The 21,899-nt window shown below is 54.2% G+C and overlaps 1 protein-coding gene across 1 annotated transcript; it reads left to right on the plus strand.

Moving 5' to 3' along the window:
- Positions 1-779: 779 nt before the first annotated feature.
- Positions 780-21,790, plus strand: ITGA5 (integrin subunit alpha 5). The gene is made up of 30 exons (XM_044229351.1): positions 780-1,190; positions 7,319-7,449; positions 8,977-9,089; positions 9,213-9,333; positions 9,533-9,594; positions 9,683-9,728; positions 9,985-10,110; positions 10,335-10,379; positions 10,509-10,552; positions 12,498-12,554; positions 12,740-12,792; positions 13,093-13,301; positions 13,578-13,769; positions 14,002-14,047; positions 14,218-14,319; positions 14,499-14,554; positions 14,689-14,843; positions 15,162-15,299; positions 15,432-15,499; positions 16,104-16,254; positions 16,338-16,430; positions 16,576-16,655; positions 16,757-16,837; positions 16,944-17,049; positions 17,263-17,415; positions 18,180-18,266; positions 18,346-18,459; positions 19,027-19,128; positions 19,925-20,047; positions 20,692-21,790. Exons 1-30 carry the CDS (start codon positions 814-816, stop codon positions 20,773-20,775), a joined length of 3,315 nt encoding a protein of 1,104 aa, XP_044085286.1. The 5' UTR covers positions 780-813; the 3' UTR covers positions 20,776-21,790.
- Positions 21,791-21,899: the final 109 nt, after the last annotated feature.

The raw sequence follows: 21,899 nt of genomic DNA on the forward strand, positions 1-21,899 counted from the left end.
TCCACAGGGGATCAGGGGATAGTGGGGTCCTGGGCTCCAGCTCCCAGAACCTAAAGTTTGGACCCCTCTGCAAGACACTACCACCACTGCCACCACCCTAGCTGACTTTACAATTCTTCAGGTTTGTAGGAATCAAGCCAGTTTGATCAAGAAGACACTGAGGGTCCCAAGTACCTCCCCCTCCCAAGCACTCCTAGGCTCTTAGAGGTCAACTGCCAGATTCTAGGGAGAGTCTCAACAGAGGTTTCCATACTCTTCCACCAAGAAAGGGGTGACCTAGAGCAGAATTCACCTGGTGATCACACCGGGGCAGGTCCTCCATCAGATCAGGCTGCCTAGGAGTGCCCCATACCTCAACTCCTGAGTCCCAAATCCAGCCAGATTTGGGACTTGGCCACATCCCAAGCACCCAGTGGCCGCAGAAGGCAAGGGGGAATCCCAGTTGGCTAGATGCCAGGGGTGTCTCCTATCTCTTTAGACCCCAAAGTCTCCTTCCTGAACGAATGAGGGAGACCCCCCCACACATATACGGGCTGCGTCCTCCCTCCAGAGGTGATTCCTTTCCTCATTAGGAAATTCTCCGCTCCCTTTTTCCGACTCCTTTTCCGAGCGGTTTACGTTGTACATCTGGAAAGGAGGGGGAGGAAGGAGGGGAAAGCAGAGAGGAGGGGGAAGAGCCCAAACCCGCCCAGTCTGACCCAGTCCAGACAACCAGCCTCCAGCTGGGGCTAGGGAGAGGGGAGTGGAGAGGTGCGGCCCCCCCACGCCCCTTCGGGGTGGGGGGCGCGGGCTCAGCGTTCCAAGGACCCAGGAATGCCCCCCCACTCACCCCCCCGGCAGGCGGGGCCAGGGCTCAGCCGGGAGTTTGGCAAACTCCTCCCCGCGTTGAGTCATTCGCCTCTGGGAGGTTTAGGAAGCGGCTCCGGGTCGGTGGCCCCAGGACAGGGAAGAGCGGGCGCTATGGGGAGCCGGGCACCAGGGTTCCCTCTCCACGCCGGGCAGCTGCGCTGGGGGCCCCGGCGCCGACCCCCGCTGCTGCTGCTGTTGCTGCTGCCGCTGCTGCTGCTGCTGCAGCCGCCACCCAGGGTTGGGGGCTTCAATTTAGACGCGGAGGCCCCAGCAGTGCTCTCTGGGCCCCCGGGCTCCTTCTTCGGCTTCTCGGTGGAGTTTTACCGGCCGGGAACAGACGGGTGAGTGAGGAGGGCTGGCGGCGGGATGGGGGTTGGGGGTGGAGGGCTGGAGACTGGGGGCGCGGCTGAAGTATGGAGGGGACCAAGGCTGGAGTTTGAGAGGCGGAGTTTGGAAGGACTAGGGCTGGAGTTGGGGGCCCACGCTAGAGTTGGGGGCCCGTGCAGGAGTAGGGAGGGGACAGTGGCCGGCGCGGAGCTGGGCGCCTAGGTTTTGAGATCAGTGGGGAGACCTGTGTGGGGTGGGGAGAGGACACGAAGCTGGAAGCTGTTGAGGTCTGGGCACGGGTCTTGGGGCCAAGGGAAAGGAGGACCAAGAGCAGCGGGTCTCTGGCTGAGATCTGTGAGCTGCCGGGACCCAGGCGGATGCTGGCGGAGAAGGGGCGCGGAGGCCAGGGAGGGCTTTTTGGAGCCCTGGCGGACCTCGGGACCCCTGAGGGCCATTGTGCGGAGGGAAGATGGGCTAAAGCAGAATGAGCTGTGTGTAGCAAGAGGGGAGTCGGGAAGTGAGGGGGTCCGGAGGTTAAATGGGGACTAGCCTCATCCTCCCCTCCCCCGCTCCGCTCAGACTGGGAAAGACCCGGGAGGGGGATGGCGGCTCCCTCCCCTTTCTCCTCGAGCTCCTACTCCGCCTTCCACCTCCAATCTCCGTTCGGACGAGGGGACCGGGAACTTGGGGAGAGTCCCGGGACTCTGGCCCTGGGGGCGCCGGCGCTGGGGCGGGCTTGGCCAAGGGCGGGTGCTCGGATGTGTCGGGAGGGGTGTGTGCGCGCGCGTGAAGGGGGGTGGGCAGTTTCCCTCTTCCTCTAGCTCTTGGGAGGAAGAGAAATGCCGATTTCCTGTAGCTTGTTGGCTGGAGCTGAACTAAGACCGGACTCCAGGGCTGGGGTCGGAAGCTGAGGAGACGTGGGCTCGCTGGGCCCAAGGGCGTCATAACATAGGACATCAAGGACTGGGGAAGTCTCAAAGGAGGGTCCTCATTCCCAGCTCAGCAGGGTGACAAGCAGACCGGACCCAGAGTGCCTGGATAATGGGGAGCCCACAGACTTGGGAAAGCTGGAGTTAGAGCTGAGGCAACATTGGAACAAGGGTGTTTGTTTAAATGTGGGGGGTTGGGAAGCAAGAGAAGGTAGCTGCTCCTGGGCCAAGGCAGGGACTCCCAGGTGCCAGATTCCGGATCCTCCACAGTAACTGGGAAATCCTCCTCTTCTGTCTCTGGGCTCTGAGCTTTCCATGGGTCCTGACCACCACCACCACCCTAACCCCTTAGTGTCTCCAGGTTTGATAGGACCTCTGTCAGCGGTGAGCTAGTTTTATACACGATACAGTTAACTTAGCTCTATTCATTTTCTTTAGTTTTTTGGAGAAAAGGAGTTAATCTAGCTAATTCAATGGGGGGGGCAAATTTCTCCTTTGTCTGGAATGGGAAAAAAGAAAGATAGTTAGGCCCCAGCTGTTGGTTCTGCGCTATTCAAGGTCCCCACCCAACCCCCACCCCACCCCCCTGGCCTCCTGCCCAAACCCCATTGCATCACCCTGGCCTGGAGCCTCTGCCAGGCCTGGCCTCCCCTAGGCCCCCTCAAACTGCTTACCACAACCCTAATGGAGTAGAGAAGAGGGAGGCAGGGGGGTTATGGGATCTTTCCCCCATCAGGGTAAATCCAGTGGTCTGGCTCCTAACCTTCCTCATTAGGCCATCCCCACCCCACCCCCACCTAGCAAAGTGTCATCTCCGTTTTAAAAGTCTCCTTTAAAACATCTGGGCTCACACCCTCCGGTTCCCTAGGTGTCTGACCCCTGGGCTAATCCTACAGTCCCTAAAGCTGTCCTCTAAACCAGGACCCAGCAGCCTTCTCATCCCTCCTCCTCCCCCTCTGCTCATCTCTCCTCCCAAGAGAACCCAGGTATCCAGCTTGCACTCCTCCCCTCTCATTTTCTCTTACAATACACTCTTAGAGTAGGACTCTGAACATTCCACCTCCCCAGTGACCTCCCTCCCACCGCAGCTGGGCCTTCAACTCCCTCCTGCCCACAGGGGACAGACACGGTTCCCAGACCTGGGGCCATCGCTGAAGAGGGCAGGCCTCAGTGTTCTTGTTGTCACTGCAGTGGCTTTCACAGGGACACTGAGACAGCCTCAGAGGGCAGGGTGAGCTCAAGAGAGGTTACGTGGTAAGAAAGGGCCAAACTTTGTGTCAGTGCTCGGGGTGCATCCTGGCCTCAACACTTGCTCTTTGTGTGACCCGGGGTGAGTTAGTTTTGCTTTGTGTTTCATGAAAATCAGACACCTAATGATTGAGGCTGCTATGAGGACTGAGACAAGAGATACAAAAAGCACATGGTCCATAGAGGGAGATCAGTACATGGGAGGCATAATTTTTCTTGGGTAGCTGTTTTCTATTTCTGGGTTTCTCCTCTCTGGATAGCACCTGGTTCTTTGTCTAACTTTTCCCTTATTTCTTATTGCTTCTAGTATTTGTTTATAGTAGTGATAGTAATAATGGTCCTTCACATTCCTTAGCACTGTCCTATCAATTTTTCCATTGGATTATTAACAATAATCCTTGCATTAGATATAGGAAACACTATTGTGCTGTTTTATATACATATAAATGGAAACTTCAGGAATCACAGAAATTGGCTTAGGGACCATTCAAGGGTAACCCATCATTTTAGGTGGGGAGGGAATTCAGAGCTTGGAGAGAAGTGACTTGGCCCAGGTCACAAGCTGGAAAGGCGCCCAGACCTCTTAGGCCAGCTCCCTCTTCTCTCCTGGTACAAGCACCGCCACAAGGGGAGGCAACTCTTCCTCGCCAGCCAGCCCGGCATATCTCTGGGGAATTCACTGAGGGGTCTAGATGGCCTCCTCTGGCCTGGCCCTTTTGGTTGTGAGACCTGCTGGAGCTGGGCCCTGGTCCACTCGCTACTCCCCACCCCCCCACCTTGCCAGGCCAACAGAGTCAAACAGTAACCATGTATTGAACAGGAACTTGGTTAATCAGAAGCCTGGCTGGGGAGATAGTAGAGGGGAGAGAAGGGGATTGATTTGTTGGCAACAGGGTAGACCAGAACGCTGGCCTAGGAAGTTGGATTCCTAGCTTCTAGTCCTCCTGTCAGGAAGGATTCTGATTGGCCTTGGACATCTTACTTAATCTCTCTGGGCCTTAGTCTTCCCATCTGTAAAATGAGAACATGGGACTAGGTCAGCAATTTAATTAAAGCTTTTTCTTTATTTCCTTTATTTTTGTTTAAACGCAAACAGTATCTTACCAGGGACTCTATATAAAACAGAGAAAAGAGGTTGCTCTCTAAAAGAAGATGGGAGGACTGTCAGGACCAAACTAGCCTCCCCAGACTCCATGTGGCCGGTGTGAGGCACCTATGGGACAGTCTTCAAACCAGTGGTTGCTATCTGTGGCTCCTCAAAGCTGTGGTAGCCTGTGTCTCCACAAGCCATCTGTTGAATTTTGGGGAGCTGAGGCTTCAGAGGAAATCATGGCAATTCTTTCTTCCCGTGAACTCTACATTTTAGAAGAGTTTATCTGCCACAGTGCATTTAGTAAGGCATAATTATTCCTTTTGCCCTGTTTTTTATCAACTAGAAGTTAGAACAAGCAGACAGCTCTAGCTGCCAATCAGAGCTTCTGACCAATACGTGATAACCAGCTTCCCCAAATGTTGATAGAATTTTGGCCAAAAGCAAATACACTTGCAGTTTTTATTAGCCCAGCCACCTTATCAGGTGAATGCATGATTTCCACTAGGCTTTCTGAAATATTGAAAATAGCCCAAGGACCCTTCTTTGTTACCTTCTAGGACCCCTAAGAGGGCACAACTGCTGCAGGATTTAGGAAGGAAGAACTAGGAGTGGGGCATCCAGGATTAGCTATGTGACAGGCTGCCCTGATACTGGGCACTTTGCTTGGCACATAGGGAAGGGAGCTATTTATTGGGATGCAAGGGCCGCTGGCCCCGCAGGTGTAAGTCATGGGTTGGGGTCCGCGTCTGTGTCCCTTGCCTGCATTCCAGATCTCCTGAACTCTCCCAACAGCCACAACATAGACGCCCCCTGGCCCATGAGCCTGTGGGCTTCACAGGCTTTGGAAGGCCTCTCTCACCTTCCATCCCTGCCAGACTCCAGGCATCCTAGGAGCACTCGGGCTCAGTTCCTCCTCAAGAGCAGGAGGTCTTGGAAAACTGGGAGCAGGAGCAGGTCTCTTGGCTACCACCCTGTGCTCTCCTGGAAATGGAATGAATATCAGAGCTCCAGGAGGCTCAGGTAAACTGCTCAACCTCTTCACTGAGAGATAGAGAGAGAGAGAGAGAGAAATGGAAGTGCCCAAGTCCACACTGAGCTGGTGCTAGACCCAGAGCTCATGACTCCTAGTCCAGTCCTCTTTTCACTGCCTCCTGTACCACAGCTATTCTTTGGGGCTGCGCCTGCTAAGGGAAGCTTGTACCCCTCTCTCCTCACCCAGGCCCGGGGCAGTGCAACCTCTGCGCACCACCCCCAGCCCCACGGCCAGTCTCACATACTGGGTCCCTGTGCCTTCTAAGAGGCCAGCTCCCACCCCCCAGCTGGATGTAATGCCTGAGTGAGAGGGGTGGGGCCTGGCGGGTGGGAGACAAACGGAGAAGTGAGAGGTTGGAAACAGACAGGAAGCCACAGGCAGTAAACATTTCCTGTCCCCAGGGTAACCAGGGCTCGCACCCCACCCCCCCTTCACTCCAGGAACTCTCCCTCCCTGGCCCCCCTTCTATTCTTCTGGACCCTGCCTTCTCCCTCCTCTGTTCTCATCCTCAGCCCCCGCTGCCTGCTCCACACTCCCCACTTCAGTCCCATGGCCCTGCTGCCTTGGTATACCCACCCCTATTCCCCTTGAACCCCACCCCTGTCACCCTTGCCCCACCTGGTCCTCTTGGAAGACACCCCTAGCTTTTGGGGCATCTACCATACTTACCCACTTGGGCTCTCCCGGGTAAGGAGGACTAGGGAACATAGCCAAACAGCAGGGAAGAGATGGTGCTGGGAACTGAAAGGGGCCAGAAACCAGGAGAGATGGAGAAGATCTGAGAGAGATCCAAGAGTGAGAGATCCGAGAGAGAGAGACAGAGGCAGTAGTCACAGGGGCGAAGGGACAGAGACAGAGAAGCAGTGCCAGAGCAGATATGGAAGGAGAAAAGAGGCTAAGCTGACAGGGACACTGGCCCAGGGCCTGGGTCCAGTTGCCCAAGGCTGTCAAATGCAGTCATTGTGGGAGACCCTGGAGGAGAAAACCAACCAGGCTGATGGCTACACAGAGGACTTAGAGCCAAGGGCCCTCAAAGACTGTGGTAGAGGCAGAGCCAAAGACAGGAAAGATTGCCCAGGACCTTAACCATGACCACACCATTACATAGGACCCCCCAGCAAGGGCAGCTTTCTCCTCATTGTCTTGAAGCACCATATTCAGAAGCAAGACCAAGTAGAGCAAGATCTGAATTCAGACTCTAGTGATGGTGTGTGGGAAGGGTGTTCAGGGGCTGAGCAGAAACTTAGCCAAGATGGGGAGGTCTACCCCAGAGTCTAGGGGGAAGGCAGGCCCAGACCCAAGGGAACTTGTCTTCACCATCCTCCAAGATCCTCTCCACTTCTACTGACCAATTTCCAAGACTCATATTTTCCTCCTACACACCCCAAGGCTGGGCAGCCCCGATGCCTGGGTCTCGGCCCAGAGAAGGGCTTTGGCCTGGGCCTTGGCTTGGGACAAAAGGGTAGAGGCTAGATGAGAGGACCCTCCAAAGTCGTCTCCAGGGGGCTCCAGGGACTGCGTGTCCAATCCTGGCAGATCTACAGGGAAGCTGGGGTCCAGGCCTTCTGGCCCCTGTTCCCTTCCCAGAACTGACTCTTGGTTCCTCCTTTCTCTAATAACAAGGGAAGGTGGTGGAGGGGGTGGTTGTGTTAGTGACAGCGGCACATGGGGACCACCTGACTCCAGCCTGTGACTCTGGCATCTGTGGCATCTTCTGAGATATAAATACAACCCAGGGGGCATCTACCCCACCCCCAGCCAGCCCCTGGCCCAGAGGCCTGGGGAGACTGGAGGAGAGCGAGGAGTCACTCTGAACCGCCTCTCCTTTCCCCTCTGCAGGGTCAGCGTGCTGGTGGGAGCGCCCAAGGCTAACACCAGCCAGCCGGGAGTGCTGCAGGGCGGTGCCGTCTACCTCTGTCCCTGGGGTGCGGGCTCCGTACACTGCTCGCCCATTGAATTTGACAGTAAAGGTAACCCCCTTGGGTCGGGGAAGCTCAGAAAGGACCCGGGGGTGGGACTGCGGCTGGGGGGCGGGTCGAGCGGCGCCGGGAGCAAGGGGGCGGAGCCTGTCCGGGTCTGTGGCCACGTGCCGTCCCGCGCGCTGGCGCTCCAGCTCCCGGGGAGCGCCGGCTCCCCGTGGCACTCATACCACGTTCCCAGTCTAGCCCAGCCCTAGGAGGGCGGGTGTGATTCAGAAACATGTGGCTCTCATTTCCCCTGAATCACCCACAACTCTGGGAGGCCGGGGCAGCAACACAAAGACAGGGAGAGCCACACAGACTTTTCAGTCCATTCGAATATGCACTGACTAAGTGACAGTGCATGCTGGGCACTGTGCCGGGGCTGCGGGACCGGAACGCGATGAGACTACCGCCCTCAAGGAGCTCCGGATCTGGAGTAGATGCAGAGGTGGGTGGGAGTGAGGCCGAGGGAGACAGCAGAGAGAAGGGCAGGAATAACAGCTGACACTTTCAGAGCACTTGCTCGCTGCTGCCTGCAAGAACATACCTCAGCTTGCTTGATCCTTTCAAGGGGGGGGGTGAGGTATTATCCCCACTTCATAGATGAGGAAACGGAGGTTAAGTAACTTGTCCAAGGTCACACAGCTAGTATAGGGTGGAACAGGGGCATGAACTTGAATAGTCTGGCTCCGCAGATAAAAAAAGACTGGGGTGAGGGACAAAAAGAGGAGAGATAAAAAGATGGAGACTATGGCGAGGGCAGGGAGAAAAATCATGAAACAGACTTTTTTTTTTTTTTTTTTTTTTTAACCTGAAAGATGAGAATCAGAAGAAAGAAAAAACTGTCCTCTAGAGGCCAGAGATAGCACTTGGAAAGACAGACAGATGAAGGGAGCGAGAAAGAGACCCAGATAAGAAAGGGGGTGGAACAAGGTGTCATTAGAGACTCAGATCCAGCCACAGAGAAGTGGAGGCAGAGGACTACTCTCAAGGGAAATAGCCTTTCTTCCCCACCACCCTCCTGCCTTCACCTTCCCACAGGCATCCCTGTCCCAGCCCAGTGAGGAGGCACGGGGACAAGGGGAAGTCAACTCTAGAAAGCCTAGGTTCTGGGTGCATGCACATGTGTGTCTGGGGAAGGGGTGAGTGAGGCTGCACAGAGCAGTCTCTAACGACCCTTCCCAGGGCACCTGGGTGGCTCAGTCATTAAGCGGCTGCCTTTGGCTCTTGTCATGATCCCAGGGTCTTGGGATCCAGCCCTGATGGGCTGGCTCCCTGCTCTGTGGGAAGTCTGCTAATCCCTCTCCCACTCCCCCTGCTTGTGTTCTCTCTCTCACTGTGTCTCTCTGTGTCAAATAAATAAATAAAATCTTTTTAAAAAAAATTTTTTTAATTAAGACCCTTCCCCACTCCTCCCAGGGAGTCATGGGGCTTGGGGTTTGCAAGCACTTGGGTGCTCCCAGACTGAGGGTGGAGGCCACTCGAGGTCTCAGCCATCCACAGTCCAGCCTGACTACCTTTTCTCACTTCTCCAAGGCTCTCGGATCCTGGAGTCATTGGTGTCCAGCCCAGAGGTAGAGGAGCCTGTGGAGTACAAGTCCTTGCAGTGGTTCGGAGCGACAGTTCGAGCCCATGGCTCCTCCATCTTGGTGAGGGCCCACAGCCCCAACAGTGCGGTGATAGGAGACGGGTGGCTCTTGACTATAGTGGAGCACAGGCCTGAGGGAGAGAGGAGAGCCCCTTCCGACTAACCTGCTCCTGGGCCCTGTCAGGCCTGTGCCCCTCTATATAGCTGGCGCACAGAGAAGGAGCCGCTGAGTGATCCCGTGGGCACCTGCTACCTCTCCACAGACAATTTCACCCGCATTCTGGAGTATGCACCTTGTCGCTCAGGTAGGGCAAGAGAGGGCATGAATCCTGTTTGCCTTCTCCCCATGAGTCCCCACACCACCCCAATTAGCCTTTCCAATCACGGTCAAGTTCAGGGAGGGCCTTTCTCTGGTGCCCCCACCTCCATTCCTCCCCAAGCTCTCTCTTTCCTGCGAGACCCATGTGTGCTGGACTCCTTCCCACTGCCTTCTCCCCCTTGCAGATTTCAGCTGGGTCGCGGGACAGGGTTACTGCCAAGGCGGCTTCAGTGCTGAGTTCACCAAGGTGAGAGGGTGGCCTGGGAGGAAAGTGGCTGTGCGTGGTGTCACCCAGGAGTCAGGACTAGATGTGGACTCCTCTTCTTCCCCTACAGACTGGGCGTGTGGTCCTGGGTGGACCAGGGAGCTATTTCTGGCAAGGTAAGTTTTTTCTCTGCTGTCCCTCCGTTCCCTGGCACACGGCCTCTCATCTCTCCTCCCGCCTGAGGTCACCATCCCTCCCTCTTCTCTGCCCCTGTCTTCTTTCTCTTCCTTCTTAAGATGTGTATATCCTTTTCCACCACCCTCCCCAAGCTTTCCTTCCCTGAACCAGACTTCTGCAATGCCACCCCGCCGTCTCCCACTGCCCTCCCCCACCTCCTCCTCTGTGCATCCAACCCCTTGTCCCCTTCCCCAGGCCAGATCCTGTCTGCCACCCAGGAACAGATTGCAGAATCCTATTACCCTGAGTACCTGATCAACCTGGTGCAGGGGCAGCTGCAGACCCGCCAGGCCAGTTCCATCTATGATGATAGCTACCTGGGTGAGTGAGCAGCTGGGGAAGGAACTAGAGGGGGAGAACCTCAGGCGCTTTTGCCCCAACTCCCCCACTTCCTCTTCACCCAATCAGGCATCTGCAGTCCCGCTGTCATACTTGTGGGCAGGCTGTGTATGAAGGCCCAATAGGGGTGGGGTTAGACCTGGAGGGTGGGCCACAGCAGAGGAGTCCCCACAGAAATACTAATACCCACTCTCCCTGTCCCCCAGGATACTCTGTGGCTGTGGGTGAATTCAGTGGTGACAACACAGAAGGTGAGTGTGTCCCCAGGTTGGGGGACAGATGGAGGAGACCCAGGACGAGGTGCCACAGGAATGAGACCTCATTCTGGTCTGATTCCCCTTTCCCCACCCTTAGCGCACAACTTTCTCATCTCTTTGCAGACTTTGTTGCTGGCGTGCCCAAAGGGAACCTCACTTATGGTTATGTAAGATACAGCTTGACCCTCCCTCCTTCCCTCCTGCCCCTTCCCTTCCCCTTCCCTGGCAAATCACAAAGAACCATGCACCGCAGTTTGTGAGGATTCAAAAAGTGGATCAGAACCGGGGCTCTGGAGGCAGCCCTGGGTTCAAAGACTGATGCTTACTCTGGATGAATCATTCTGTTATTTATTCATACCCCACTTTATTCCATAAAATCCTTAAACCTTCTTAGCCTCTCTGAGCCTCATTCTTCTCTGTATAATGGGATAATAATAGTTCTGACCTCACAAGGCTCTTATAAGGACGAAATGAGATAATGCCAGTGAAAGGACTTAGTGAACTCTTAGGCAGTGTACAACTGGTAGCTGTTATTATTAGACCGTGACAAGTGCTTTAAAAAGGACATAGATAAGAATGCCACAGGAGTTCATCCAATTAACAACGTTTATTAAGGCAAGGTAAGAGATGAGAAGATGAATAAGACACTGTACCCCATCTCATAAGGTGCTTCTAGTTGAGGATGTGAGATAGGACCCGGGTCGAGAGACAGAAACTATTCCCAAGCACCTCGGTGCCACGGGCTCTGCCCACTCCTCACAACAAGCTAAGTGGGACTAGATGATACTGGGCACATTTTCCACATGAGAAAGCTGAGGCTCTGAGACCAGGCAAGTGATTTAAGATCACCCAGTTAGCAGGTGGCCAAAGAGAGGTTTAAAACCAGATCTGTCTTATTCCAAGTCAGCCTACTTTTTTTCTTTTTTTTTTTAAAGGTTACTTTTTAAATTTTTTTAAAAAGATTTTATTTATTTGAGAGCGAGAGAGAGAGCACAAGCAGGGTTATAAGAGGGAGAGGGAGAAGCAGACTTTCCACTGAGCAGAGTGCCTGATGTGGGGCTCGATGCCAGGACCCTGGGATCATGACCTGAGCCAAAGACAGACGCTTAACCAACTGAGCCACCCAGGTGCCCCAAAGTCAGCCTTCTTTCTGCACTGTGATAAATTTCAGAAAAGTGGTTAAGAGGATATAGCAGTTTAGGGGAAGGAGTAACCTTTTTAGGGCAGGAGCAGATCAGAGAAGGTTCTATGAAGGATCCATGGAGATGAGGCTAAAGGGTAGCTGGGACAGGAGCATGAAAAGCATAGAAGAAAAGGAAAAGAAAGTCAGGCCATTGTAGCATTGGTGGGATAAGGAAAATAAAGAAATGTTGAGGAAAAACAGATAGTTTGGGGCCAGATTCCCCAGAGCCTCAGAGGACCAGCCAAGAAGCTGAGAACTGGGGCAATGGCTGCAGGGAATCACTGTGGATTTCCAAGCATACGTGGCCCTCCTGGATCCGCTCCAGGACTGTCAGTCTCTCTGCTGTGTTGGAGGCAGGGTACCGAGAGGCAGGGACAGAGCCAGGGACTGTCCAGCAATCCTGGGAGGGGACTCACCCCGGAGTAACAGCAGCAAGAGTGGGGAAGAGGGCTAGGAGCCAAGGGCCAGTCGCTAAGGGGAGACAGAGGGGAGCCAGGAGTGTTGTGGATTGGGAGGGCTGGGGGATGAAGAATGACTAGGTCCCAGCATGCATTCAGCATTCAACTGATGATTGCTGTCTGCTGCTCACCAAGCACTACTTCAGGCTCTGGGGAGAAAGCAAAGACCAAACCGGAACTCCCGCCCTTGCTTATCATACATTCTAGTGCATATAGATGGACACGGACAAATATGAAATCCATCAGTAGTTAACCAGTGATACGGAGAAAACTAGTGAAGTTGCCATGTAATGGAGCTACCTACCTGGCATAGAGATGGGAACGTGAAAGCAAAGTCTGGAGGGAGTTAGGAGACGAGTGGTCTGTGTCTCCCACAAATGCCTCTCCCCAGGGAATCCCATGCCCATTTGTCCTCCACCCGGGGGATGGTCTGGGAGTCCAAGACCAATAGGTGTATCTCGTCCTCTCCAGGTCACCATCCTTAATGGCTCAGACATTCGATCCTTCTACAACTTCTCAGGGGAACAGGTGAGGACACTCACAACCCAGCTTGGCCTTATTCCAGCGAAGTCCCAGCCCCAACCTAATAAGCTCAGCCCAACTTCTCAGGCTCCCTGGAGTCTCTGACCTACCCCTCCACAGTCCCTGTTGATCCTGTCGAGTGACCCCCTAGTTCTGACCCAAAGCTGCCCCTTTGTCAACCTCCACCTCAGATGGCTTCCTATTTCGGCTATGCAGTGGCAGCCACAGACGTCAACGGGGATGGGTAAGTGGTGAGAAAGGGGCACAGTGCCATGCCCTCCCCAGATCAATGATTGAAGAGTGGGAGTGAAACAGAAAAAAACAAGGAGAGTTTTTCTCTGGATCTCCCCCCACCCCCAACCCAGTGCCTGCCTTCCCCATGCCTGGGAGCCAGGAGAGAGCAAAAGGCTAAAGACCTTAAGTCTTCTTGCTTTGGGAAGAGGGAGCCTGGGATCCAGGATGCCTGGGATTTCCTGGCAGTGGGGCTGGAGGGGAGGTGGCAAGGCGGGGTCTCAGGATACCTAGGTTTCCCCCCTGCCTTCAGGCTGGATGACTTGTTGGTGGGGGCGCCTCTGCTCATGGAGCGGACTACTGACGGGCGGCCTCAGGAGGTGGGCAGGGTCTACATCTACCTGCAGCACCCAGCTGGCATGGAGCCCACACCCTCCCTCACCCTCACGGGCCATGATGAGTTTGGCCGGTTTGGCAGCTCCTTGACCCCCCTGGGGGACCTGGACCAGGATGGCTACAATGGTAAGTGCCATGGGCCCCAGGAGCTGAGGAGAAGTCTGGGGCCTGAGTCAGAAGGAATCTGGGTGGCTGTCAGCTAAGATACCCAGATCCCCCGGTGACGCCTCAGGAAGGTTGTGTAAACTTTAATCCTCATGTCTGGGTTTTGAAACTTGAAGAGATTCAAGATCTGGGAAGAACGGATGGTGAAGAATGATCCTGGGTTCTGGGCTCCGGTGGTAGAGATTCAGACTCCTGGATTCCCAGCCTCCTGACGTGTGTGTGTTGTGTGTCTTGCAGATGTAGCCATTGGAGCTCCCTTTGGTGGAGAGACCCAGCAGGGAGTGGTGTTCATATTCCCTGGGGGTGCAGAAGGGTTGGGCTCTAAGCCGTCCCAGGTTCTGCTCCCCCTGTGGCCAGGTGGCCACACGCCAGACTTCTTTGGCTCTGCGCTTCGAGGAGGCCGAGACCTGGATGGCAACGGATACCCTGGTGAGCAGTGGCTGAGGCCTTGTTCACCTTAGAATTCTCCAGATCACAGACCCCCCCCCTCCTCCCTTCTCTGCACGTTCCTGGGATCCTGGGTATAGTTATAGAATAATGCCACCAAGTGCCACTGTCCCCTCCTTTTGACCTCCTTTGAGCAATGACCTTGAAGAGGGTTAGGAAGGAAAGATGTTGATTTGGGGCCTGCTGTAAGGGGTCCTTTCTTGACTTCTTGCAGATCTGATTGTGGGGTCCTTCGGTGTGGACAAGGCTGTGGTGTACAGGTATGAATTCTAGGGGGGGCAGCGTAGGAAAAGTGGGAACTGAGGAATTTCTTGGTAGGGTTGGGAAAGTACTCAAAGGACACTGGCTTCCTGGGGCTTGTGCATCAGCCTCCTGCACCTGGATTCCAGAGAAGTCTTAGTTCTATCGACCGCATATCCACTCTTGGCAGGGGCCGTCCTATTGTCTCTACTAGTGCCTCCCTCACCATCTTCCCTGCCATGTTCAACCCAGAGGAGCGCAGCTGCAGCTTGGAGGGGAACCCTGTGGCTTGGTGAGCTGGGGCCCAGGAGATGACAGGGAATGGGTCTGAAATACCTCAGTCTGTGCCTGGGAGTGCGCAGAGAAACCAGGTCTGGGGAAGGGGACAAATGCGGGTGTCCATCCGGGTCTGGGAGGTAGGTGGAGAATAGTTCCTTGGATACACCAGCTTTCCTCTTGGTCTTCTTCCAGCATCAACCTTAGCTTCTGCCTCAATGCTTCTGGGAAACACGTTCCTGACTCCATTGGTGAGGAAGACTGCCTGAATCTCTTAGGCCTTGGGATGGGGGATGGAGGGACCGGGGACTTTGGCACCTCCCTTCTCTCTGAATAGGTTAAGGGGGAGAGACAGATTCTCCTGAACATATGTTCCTGGCTGCAGGCTTCACAGTGGAGCTCCAGCTGGACTGGCAGAAGCAGAAGGGGGGAGTAAGGCGGGCACTCTTCCTGGCCTCCAGACAGGCAACCCTGAGACAGACCCTGCTCATCCAGAATGGGGCTCGGGAAGACTGCAGAGAGATGAAGATCTACCTCAGGGTACGGCCCCAAGGGCGGAGAACAGACTGGCCTGGGTTGGGGGTGGTGTCCCATAGAACTGGGGTCCCTCTTGAAATAAAAGAGACTGGGAAATTCCAGTGCGAGGCTTGGGACTTTGGGGCTGAGGAAGGGGCCCTTCTGTCTGAGGAACTGGGAACCAGGCTGTTGGGGCCTTGGAAGGAAAGAGAACGGTCATATTTGGACACCTGGATTCTTGAGGGCCCTGAGTGGACAAAGAGATGTGAGAGACTGAGGAGCAGGACCATCAAGTCCCCAGTGTTCCCTGACACAGTGAATTCTTTCCCCCACCCCCCCCAGAATGAGTCAGAGTTCCGAGACAAGCTCTCCCCAATTCATATTGCTCTCAACTTCTCCCTGGACCCCCAAGCCCCTGTGGACAGCCATGGCCTCCGGCCAGTCTTACATTACCAGAGCAAGAGCCGCATAGAGGACAAGGTGAGGAGAGGGGGGAGAGAGGAGATCTGGGAAGAGATTGCCCTGGGCACCCGGGGCAGGGCCGTGGTGGGGGGAGCCTTCAGCTCAGGAGGAAGTCTAAACTCCCCCTCTCAAGGCTATCCTGGTCCTCAGGCTCAGATCTTGCTGGACTGTGGAGAAGACAACATCTGTGTGCCGGACCTACAGCTGGAAGTGTTTGGGTAAGTGAAGGCCAACATCAGGCTGGGGGATTCCAGATGCCAAGACCTCAGAGTAGGACTTGTTGGAGTTTGGAAGCACCTGGCACCTGAAAATACGTAATAGGGATATACTAGCAAGCTGTGCGACCTTAAGAAGTTACTCAACTTCTGTGCGCTTGAGCTTCTTTGTCTGTGGAGTGAGAATGATAGCATCCATTTCTCTACCTTTTTGGAAGGACTGTGTGAAATAATCTACGTAAAACATCTGGCTAGGGGATGCCTGGGTGGCTCAGTCGGTTAAGCGTCTGCCTTCGGCTCAGGTCATGATCCCAGCGTCTTGGGATTGAGTCCTACCTCGGGCTCCCTGCTCGGCAGGGAGTCTGCTTTCCCCTCTGCCTGCTGCTCCCCTTGCTTGTGTGCACACTTGCTCTCCTTCTCTGATGAGTAAACAAATAAAATATTTAAAAATTAAAAATTAAAAAAAAATCAATCATCTGGACTAGTGCTGGCCATAGAGTTGGAACTCAGGAAATGGCAGCTATTATTATTACATTATTATTATGGTTCATTGTCCTGGTTTGGGGATTCATTTCCCAGTGTCCTTTACCATGTGTTTCCCCTCCAGGGAGCAGAACCACGTGTACCTGGGTGACAAGAACTCCCTGAACCTGACTTTCCATGCCCAGAATGTGGGTGAGGGCGGTGCCTATGAGGCCGAGCTTCGGGTCATAGCCCCTCCAGAGGCTGAGTACTCCGGACTTGTCAGAAACCCAGGGGTGAGAGGGGCCTCTCAGGTTCGGCTTGGGAGGGGACCTGCCAGAGAGGCACCAGAACCTTACCCATACCCACCCACCTCCAGAACTTTTCCAGCCTGAGCTGTGACTACTCTGCTGTGAACCAGAGCCGCCTGCTGGTGTGTGACCTGGGCAACCCCATGAAGGCAGGAGCCAGCGTAAGTCTGGCGAGGAGGAAGGATCTGAGAGGGCAGTGACCAGCCTGTCCAGAGCACAGTTGTGGAATAGGGAAGGGGGCTGGAAGTGGGGTGAGACAAATGCCCACTCTAACATGCTCCCTTGTCCTCCTTCCTTGCCCCACAGATCTGGGGGGGTCTGCGGTTCACAGTCCCTCACCTCCGGGACACCAAAAAAAACATCCAGTTTGACTTCCAGATTCTCAGGTAGGGATTAGGGGGTGAGGGGCTGGGTGGGGTGGAGCCTGGTACAGGGGGACATCCCCCTTGCTGGGCTCCAGCACCGCCTCAGTCTCTCCATTCCGCAGCAAGAATCTCAACAACTCACAGAGCGAAGTGGTTTCCTTCCAACTCTCAGTAGAGGCTCATGCCCAGGTCTCCCTTAATGGGTAAGCACCAAGTCAAAATGTGGCCTTTTTTGGAAGGGGAGATGCTTCTAGGAAAGGATGCATCTAGGATTCCTTCCACGGTCCTCTAAACCACCCTCCTCCTTAGTGTCTCCAAACCTGAGGCAGTGCTGTTCCCAGTGAGTGACTGGCATCCCCGAGACCAGCCTCAGGAGGAAGGAGATGTGGGCCCTGCTGTCCACCACGTCTATGAGGTGAGGAATGGTAGGGGCCAGGGGCTGGGTTCAGGGCAGGCTGCTGGGAGTGAAGGGATGAGAGAGAATTTCATCTTTGCCTACTGACTGCCTCCTTCACTTCTAAGATAGGAGACATGCAGCAGGGGACAGTGGGCTATGATGCCCCGGGGGTCTCAGGAGGACAGAAGCCCTCACCTCCTTCTTAGGGTGGTTGTGTTCCCCTCTCCTCAGCTCATCAACCACGGCCCCAGCTCCATTAGCCGGGGCATGCTGGAGCTCAGCTGTCCCTGGACTCTGGAAGGTCAGCAGCTTCTCTACATGACCCGGGTGACAGGACTTGCCAACTGCACCACCAGTCACTCCCCCAACCCACAGAACCTGGAGGTGAGAGGCCTGGAGACTGGCATGGGAGGAGGGACTAGGATTCGGGAGGTTGGGGAAGGTCACTGGAGGCCTGGAAAAGCCAAAAGATTGTCCCTAAAGCTAGGACTGTGAGAGGGGCAAAATAGCAAAGACACCTCAAGGCTGTGGAAGGGGGAAAAGACTCTTTTTTATACACTGCCTGAAATATCCTTCCCTTAATTCTTGCCCTGGCATACTTCTAGGGTCCATCTCTGTCCCACCTTCTCTGGGAAGCTGTCTTCAGACCTGTTCCCCTGGGCCCTTATGCCTGGTTTAAAGTTTATTTACTCATTGGCAACATTTAAGTAAATGAGTATCTATGCTAACACTGTTACAGGCTCAGGAAATATCTCACTGAACAAAACTAACAAGGTCCCCTCTCTCATGGAGCTTACATTTTAGTAGAGAATAAGAGACAATTAAAATTGAAAGGGAGTGAGGGCACCTGGGTGGCTCTTGGTTAAGCGTTTGCCTTCAGCTTATGTCATGATCCCTGGCTCCTGGGATCAAGCCCCAGAGCCCCACATCAGGCTGCCTGCATAGCAGGGAGTCTACTTCTCCCTGTCCCTCTGAGTCACTCCCCCTGCTTGTGCTCTCTCTCTCTCTCTGTATCAAATAAATCAATAAAATCTTTAGAAAAAAGAGAGAGAGAGAACAGGTTGAAGCTGCTCTGGAACCCAATGCTGGCTGACTTGGATGCTGTGATGAGGTGGGAAAGGCAGCTAACGGTCTCTTCCTTTTTCCAGTTGGATCCAGAAGGTTCAGAGCACCACCGCTTACAAAGACGGGAAGCTTCAGGAAGGAGCCCAGCCTCCCCAGGACCTCAGATCCTGGTAAGTCATACTGGGACTTGGGTTCTCAGAGCCACCAGAAGGGCAGAATTCAGGGTTCAAGCCTCTTCTTTCTTCCCAGAAATGCCCTGAGGTGGAGTGTTTCAGGCTGCGTTGTGAGCTTGGGCCACTGCACCGGCAAGAGAGCCGAAGTCTGCAACTGCATTTCCGAGTCTGGGCCAAGACCTTCCTGCAAGTGAGGGAGCCTTACCTCCACCCTGACCTTCAGGCCAGCCTGATCATACCCTCCCTTTCCCTACTGCCCCAGCCACCTCCTTGGGTGAATGGGGCCCAGACAGTACAGCTCCCCTTCCTCACCCTTGTTTAAGCAAGGCAGTGTGTCCTTTGTGCCACCTAGTGGCCACTCTGGGAATGACAACCTCCCTCTTCAGGCCGTTTGGGAGGAGGGAGAACTGGAGGGAGACCAGCAACAGAGAGATGGAAGATGAATTCACAGTGGAGAGGCGAGCAGATATAGGAATATAAAGAGCAGTCATTTATTGAGCAAACGCTGCTGGTCAGGCAGTGTCCTGGATGCTTGACCCACATTAATGACTCAAAAAAAAAAATTGTATTAAACATATAGCTATCTAATTATACATTATTTAGTTACACATTTGTTATCTCATATAAGGAACACAGATATTCAGGAGAGAGTAAGTCCAGAACAGGGAAAGATCACAACCTGAACCAGATTGCGGGGAGCCCTCTGTCCTCTAGATCCCAAGAGGGGCGGCCCTGAGCACCTCTTCCCCATCCACAGCGGGAACACCAGCCTTTTAGCCTGCAGTGTGATGCTGTGTATGAAGCCCTGAAGATGCCCTACCGAATCCTGCCTCAGCAGCTTCCCCGAAAGGAACTTCAGGTGAACCTGGGACAGAGGTCTGAGCCGAGGAAGGTTCAGAATACAGGACCCGGCACTAGGACTGGGACACGGGTGGGAGCTGGCCTTGTTGTTTGTAAAAAATACGTATTGAGCATTCCTATGTGCCAGGGTCTGTGCTGGGTCCTGGGATACAACAATAAGCAAGATGAACAGTCTCTTCACTCTCGGAGTTCACAGGCTAGCGGGCAATGAGAACACAGTGTGACAAGCACCAGGATATTTATGGGAACACATCAGAGGGACTTTTTTTTTTTAAAGATTTTATTTATTTATTTGACAGAGACAGCGAGAGAGGGAGCACAAGTAGGGGGAGTGGGAGAGGGAGAAGGAGGCTTCCCAGTGAGCAGGGAGCCTGACCTGGAGCTCGATCCTGGGATCATGACTTGAGCTAACGGCAGACAGATGCCTAATGCCTGAGACATCCAGGTGCCCCTTAAGGAACACTTAAACTCAGTCTTGCAGGGTCAGGAAAGGCTGCCTGGAAGAAGTGATGTTTCAGCTGAGACCTGAAAAATAACTAGGAACTACCAGGCTGATTGGTTAGGAAATGTATATTCTTTGGGAAAGGAAATTAGCAGGTGTGAAGAGCCAAAAGTAAGAGACAATAATGCACACCTTGGGAATTTAAGTTTTGAATTCCGAATTCTGTTAGCCCAACCTGGGTAGCCCAACCTGGAAGGTGAGAGGTGAGCTGGATCTGATCGCAAGTGGGAGCCAAGTGTAGGTTGGGGAGAACTAATGGCTTTCTAGTGACTTCTTCTGACTTGCTCCCTAGGTGGCCACGGCCATGCAGTGGACCAAGGCAGAAGGCAGCTATGGCGTCCCACTGTGGATCATTATCCTAGCCATTCTCGTTGGCCTCCTGCTCCTGGGGCTGCTCATCTATATCCTCTATAAGGTCAGTCATGTCCTACCTGTGACTTGGCCACTCCCTCATCAGGTTCTGCCCTGAACCCAACAGAGTCCCAAGCATCTATCTCCAGACCAGTTCTCCAGCCAAATACCCCCCACAACCCCATCCCCACCCTAGCCACACTCGCACTATCCTTATCCTGCCCGTAGGATCCTTCCACAGCCCTCAGCTTAGAAGGAGTCTCTTGACTCGAGCTATTAAGTTTGCCTAGACTTGCAAAATCAATGCCATGACAAATATGTGGCATTTGTGCCATCCCATCCCCCAAAAGCTAATGGCAGCCATCACTATTTGGCCAGACCCTGTAAGTGGCCTCAGAATCCTTCTCAAGAGGTAGCCACTACTAAGCATTCAGATGTAGAACTTGAATCAAACCTGTTTGCTATCCCTAGCCTAACTGGGGGCAGTTTTACAGCGCTGATAAAAGAACCCCAAAAGCAATCCTGGCTTTAACCCTCCTGGCCCATTGGACCTATTATAGAGGTAGCCTTAGCAGCCAGGATTTAGGCCAGTTTTGCAAAATGGGGAGACTGGAAGTGCTAGAATCCTCTTCATTTCCTCTTGGGATTAGCTCTGGGGAGAAATGGAAGCTTGAATATCTAAACTCTCCCTCCTTACTCCCTCACTAGCTCGGATTCTTCAAACGCTCCCTCCCGTATGGCACCGCCATGGAAAAAGCTCAACTCAAGCCACCGGCCACCTCTGATGCCTGACTCCTCCCAGTCCCAGACTCCCAATCTTCAAGGCCCAGTCCCCCCCACCCTCAGTCTACTGACTGGGAGGGGGCTGGGCACTTCCTGAAGGTGCTGAGGGCCAGGGAGAAGCTCCTCTCCCCAGCCTAGAGACATACTTGAAGGGCCAGAGCCGGGAGGTGAGGAGCTGAGGATCCCCTCCCCCTATGCACTGTGAAGGACCCTCGTTTACACATGCCCTCCTCATGGATAGGGGAACTCAGATCCAGGGATAGAGGCCCCAGCCTCCCTGTAGCCTTTGCATTTTGGAGAACGTTTCCTGAAAACAACTTGGAAGCAGCCCTGGGGAATCCGATCCCAGTTCTCTGGGCCAGATGTGCCACCAGGACTTCCTGTCCAGCTCCAGACTGCAAAGATCTATCCTCAGTCTTGCCAGAGATCACAGGAAGCCCCCAGCTAAGAACCTGGAATCTGGGGCGTGAGACTTGGAAGCTCTGGACAGCCCCCACCCTGGTGGGCCAGCAAGAACACTAACTGTGGATGGTGCCCCAGGCCCAGCTCAGGACAGATCCCAAACAAGGATCATGCTGGCTCAGAACCAGCTCCAAGAGGACTCAGAACTCTAATGGGGCCAGATCAAACCTGGGGCCTGGGGTTGATCTGGGACCCAAACTCAGACGTTGGTAACCTAACCAGGCAGATCCAGGATTACATTTGAGCCTGTTCCAGACCTGGGCCTGGAGGCCCAATCCACCTCTGACTTGGGAAAAGTCAGGAATCGCCCAGAACCCTGAAGGGGCCATGATGGTAACAGATCTGGAACCTCAGCCTGGCCAGGCACAGGCTCTCGCAGTCCCCCAGGAAAAGGGGAGCCCACTGTCCTGGGCCTGCAGGATTTGGGTTCTGCCCACTAGCTGCACTGACGCTGCCCCTTTCTCCCTGCCCATCCCGCCCCCGTTCAGCTCCGGATATCCGGGACTTATTTAAACTATGTTGCAAGTGCAATAAACCCGGCCCGGTGCCCCCACTGACCAGAGCTGGAATTTGTGTCCTTTCCTACTCTCTCCAAACCCAACCTGGAATCAGATGGCTTGATGTGTAGGAAATGTCTATTTTTCACAGTTTCTTTCCTTGGGAGGCAGAAG

The sequence above is a fragment of the Neovison vison genome, chromosome 12 (genome assembly GCF_020171115.1).
Source record: "Neovison vison isolate M4711 chromosome 12, ASM_NN_V1, whole genome shotgun sequence".
NCBI classification, from domain to species: domain Eukaryota; kingdom Metazoa; phylum Chordata; class Mammalia; order Carnivora; family Mustelidae; genus Neogale; species Neogale vison.

What these genes read in the sequence shown, in the direction of transcription:
- ITGA5 (XM_044229351.1), top strand. Translation starts at nt 814, where the DNA reads ATGCCCCCCCACTCACCCCCCCGGCAGGCGGGGCCAGGGCTCAGCCGG. An exon ending in ACAACTTCTCAGGGGAACAG is followed by an intron (nt 12,555 to 12,739) that starts GTGAGGACACTC and finishes CCTCCACCTCAG; the next exon opens with ATGGCTTCCTATTTCGGCTA. An exon ending in CTGTCCACCACGTCTATGAG is followed by an intron (nt 17,050 to 17,262) that starts GTGAGGAATGGT and finishes CCCTCTCCTCAG; the next exon opens with CTCATCAACCACGGCCCCAG.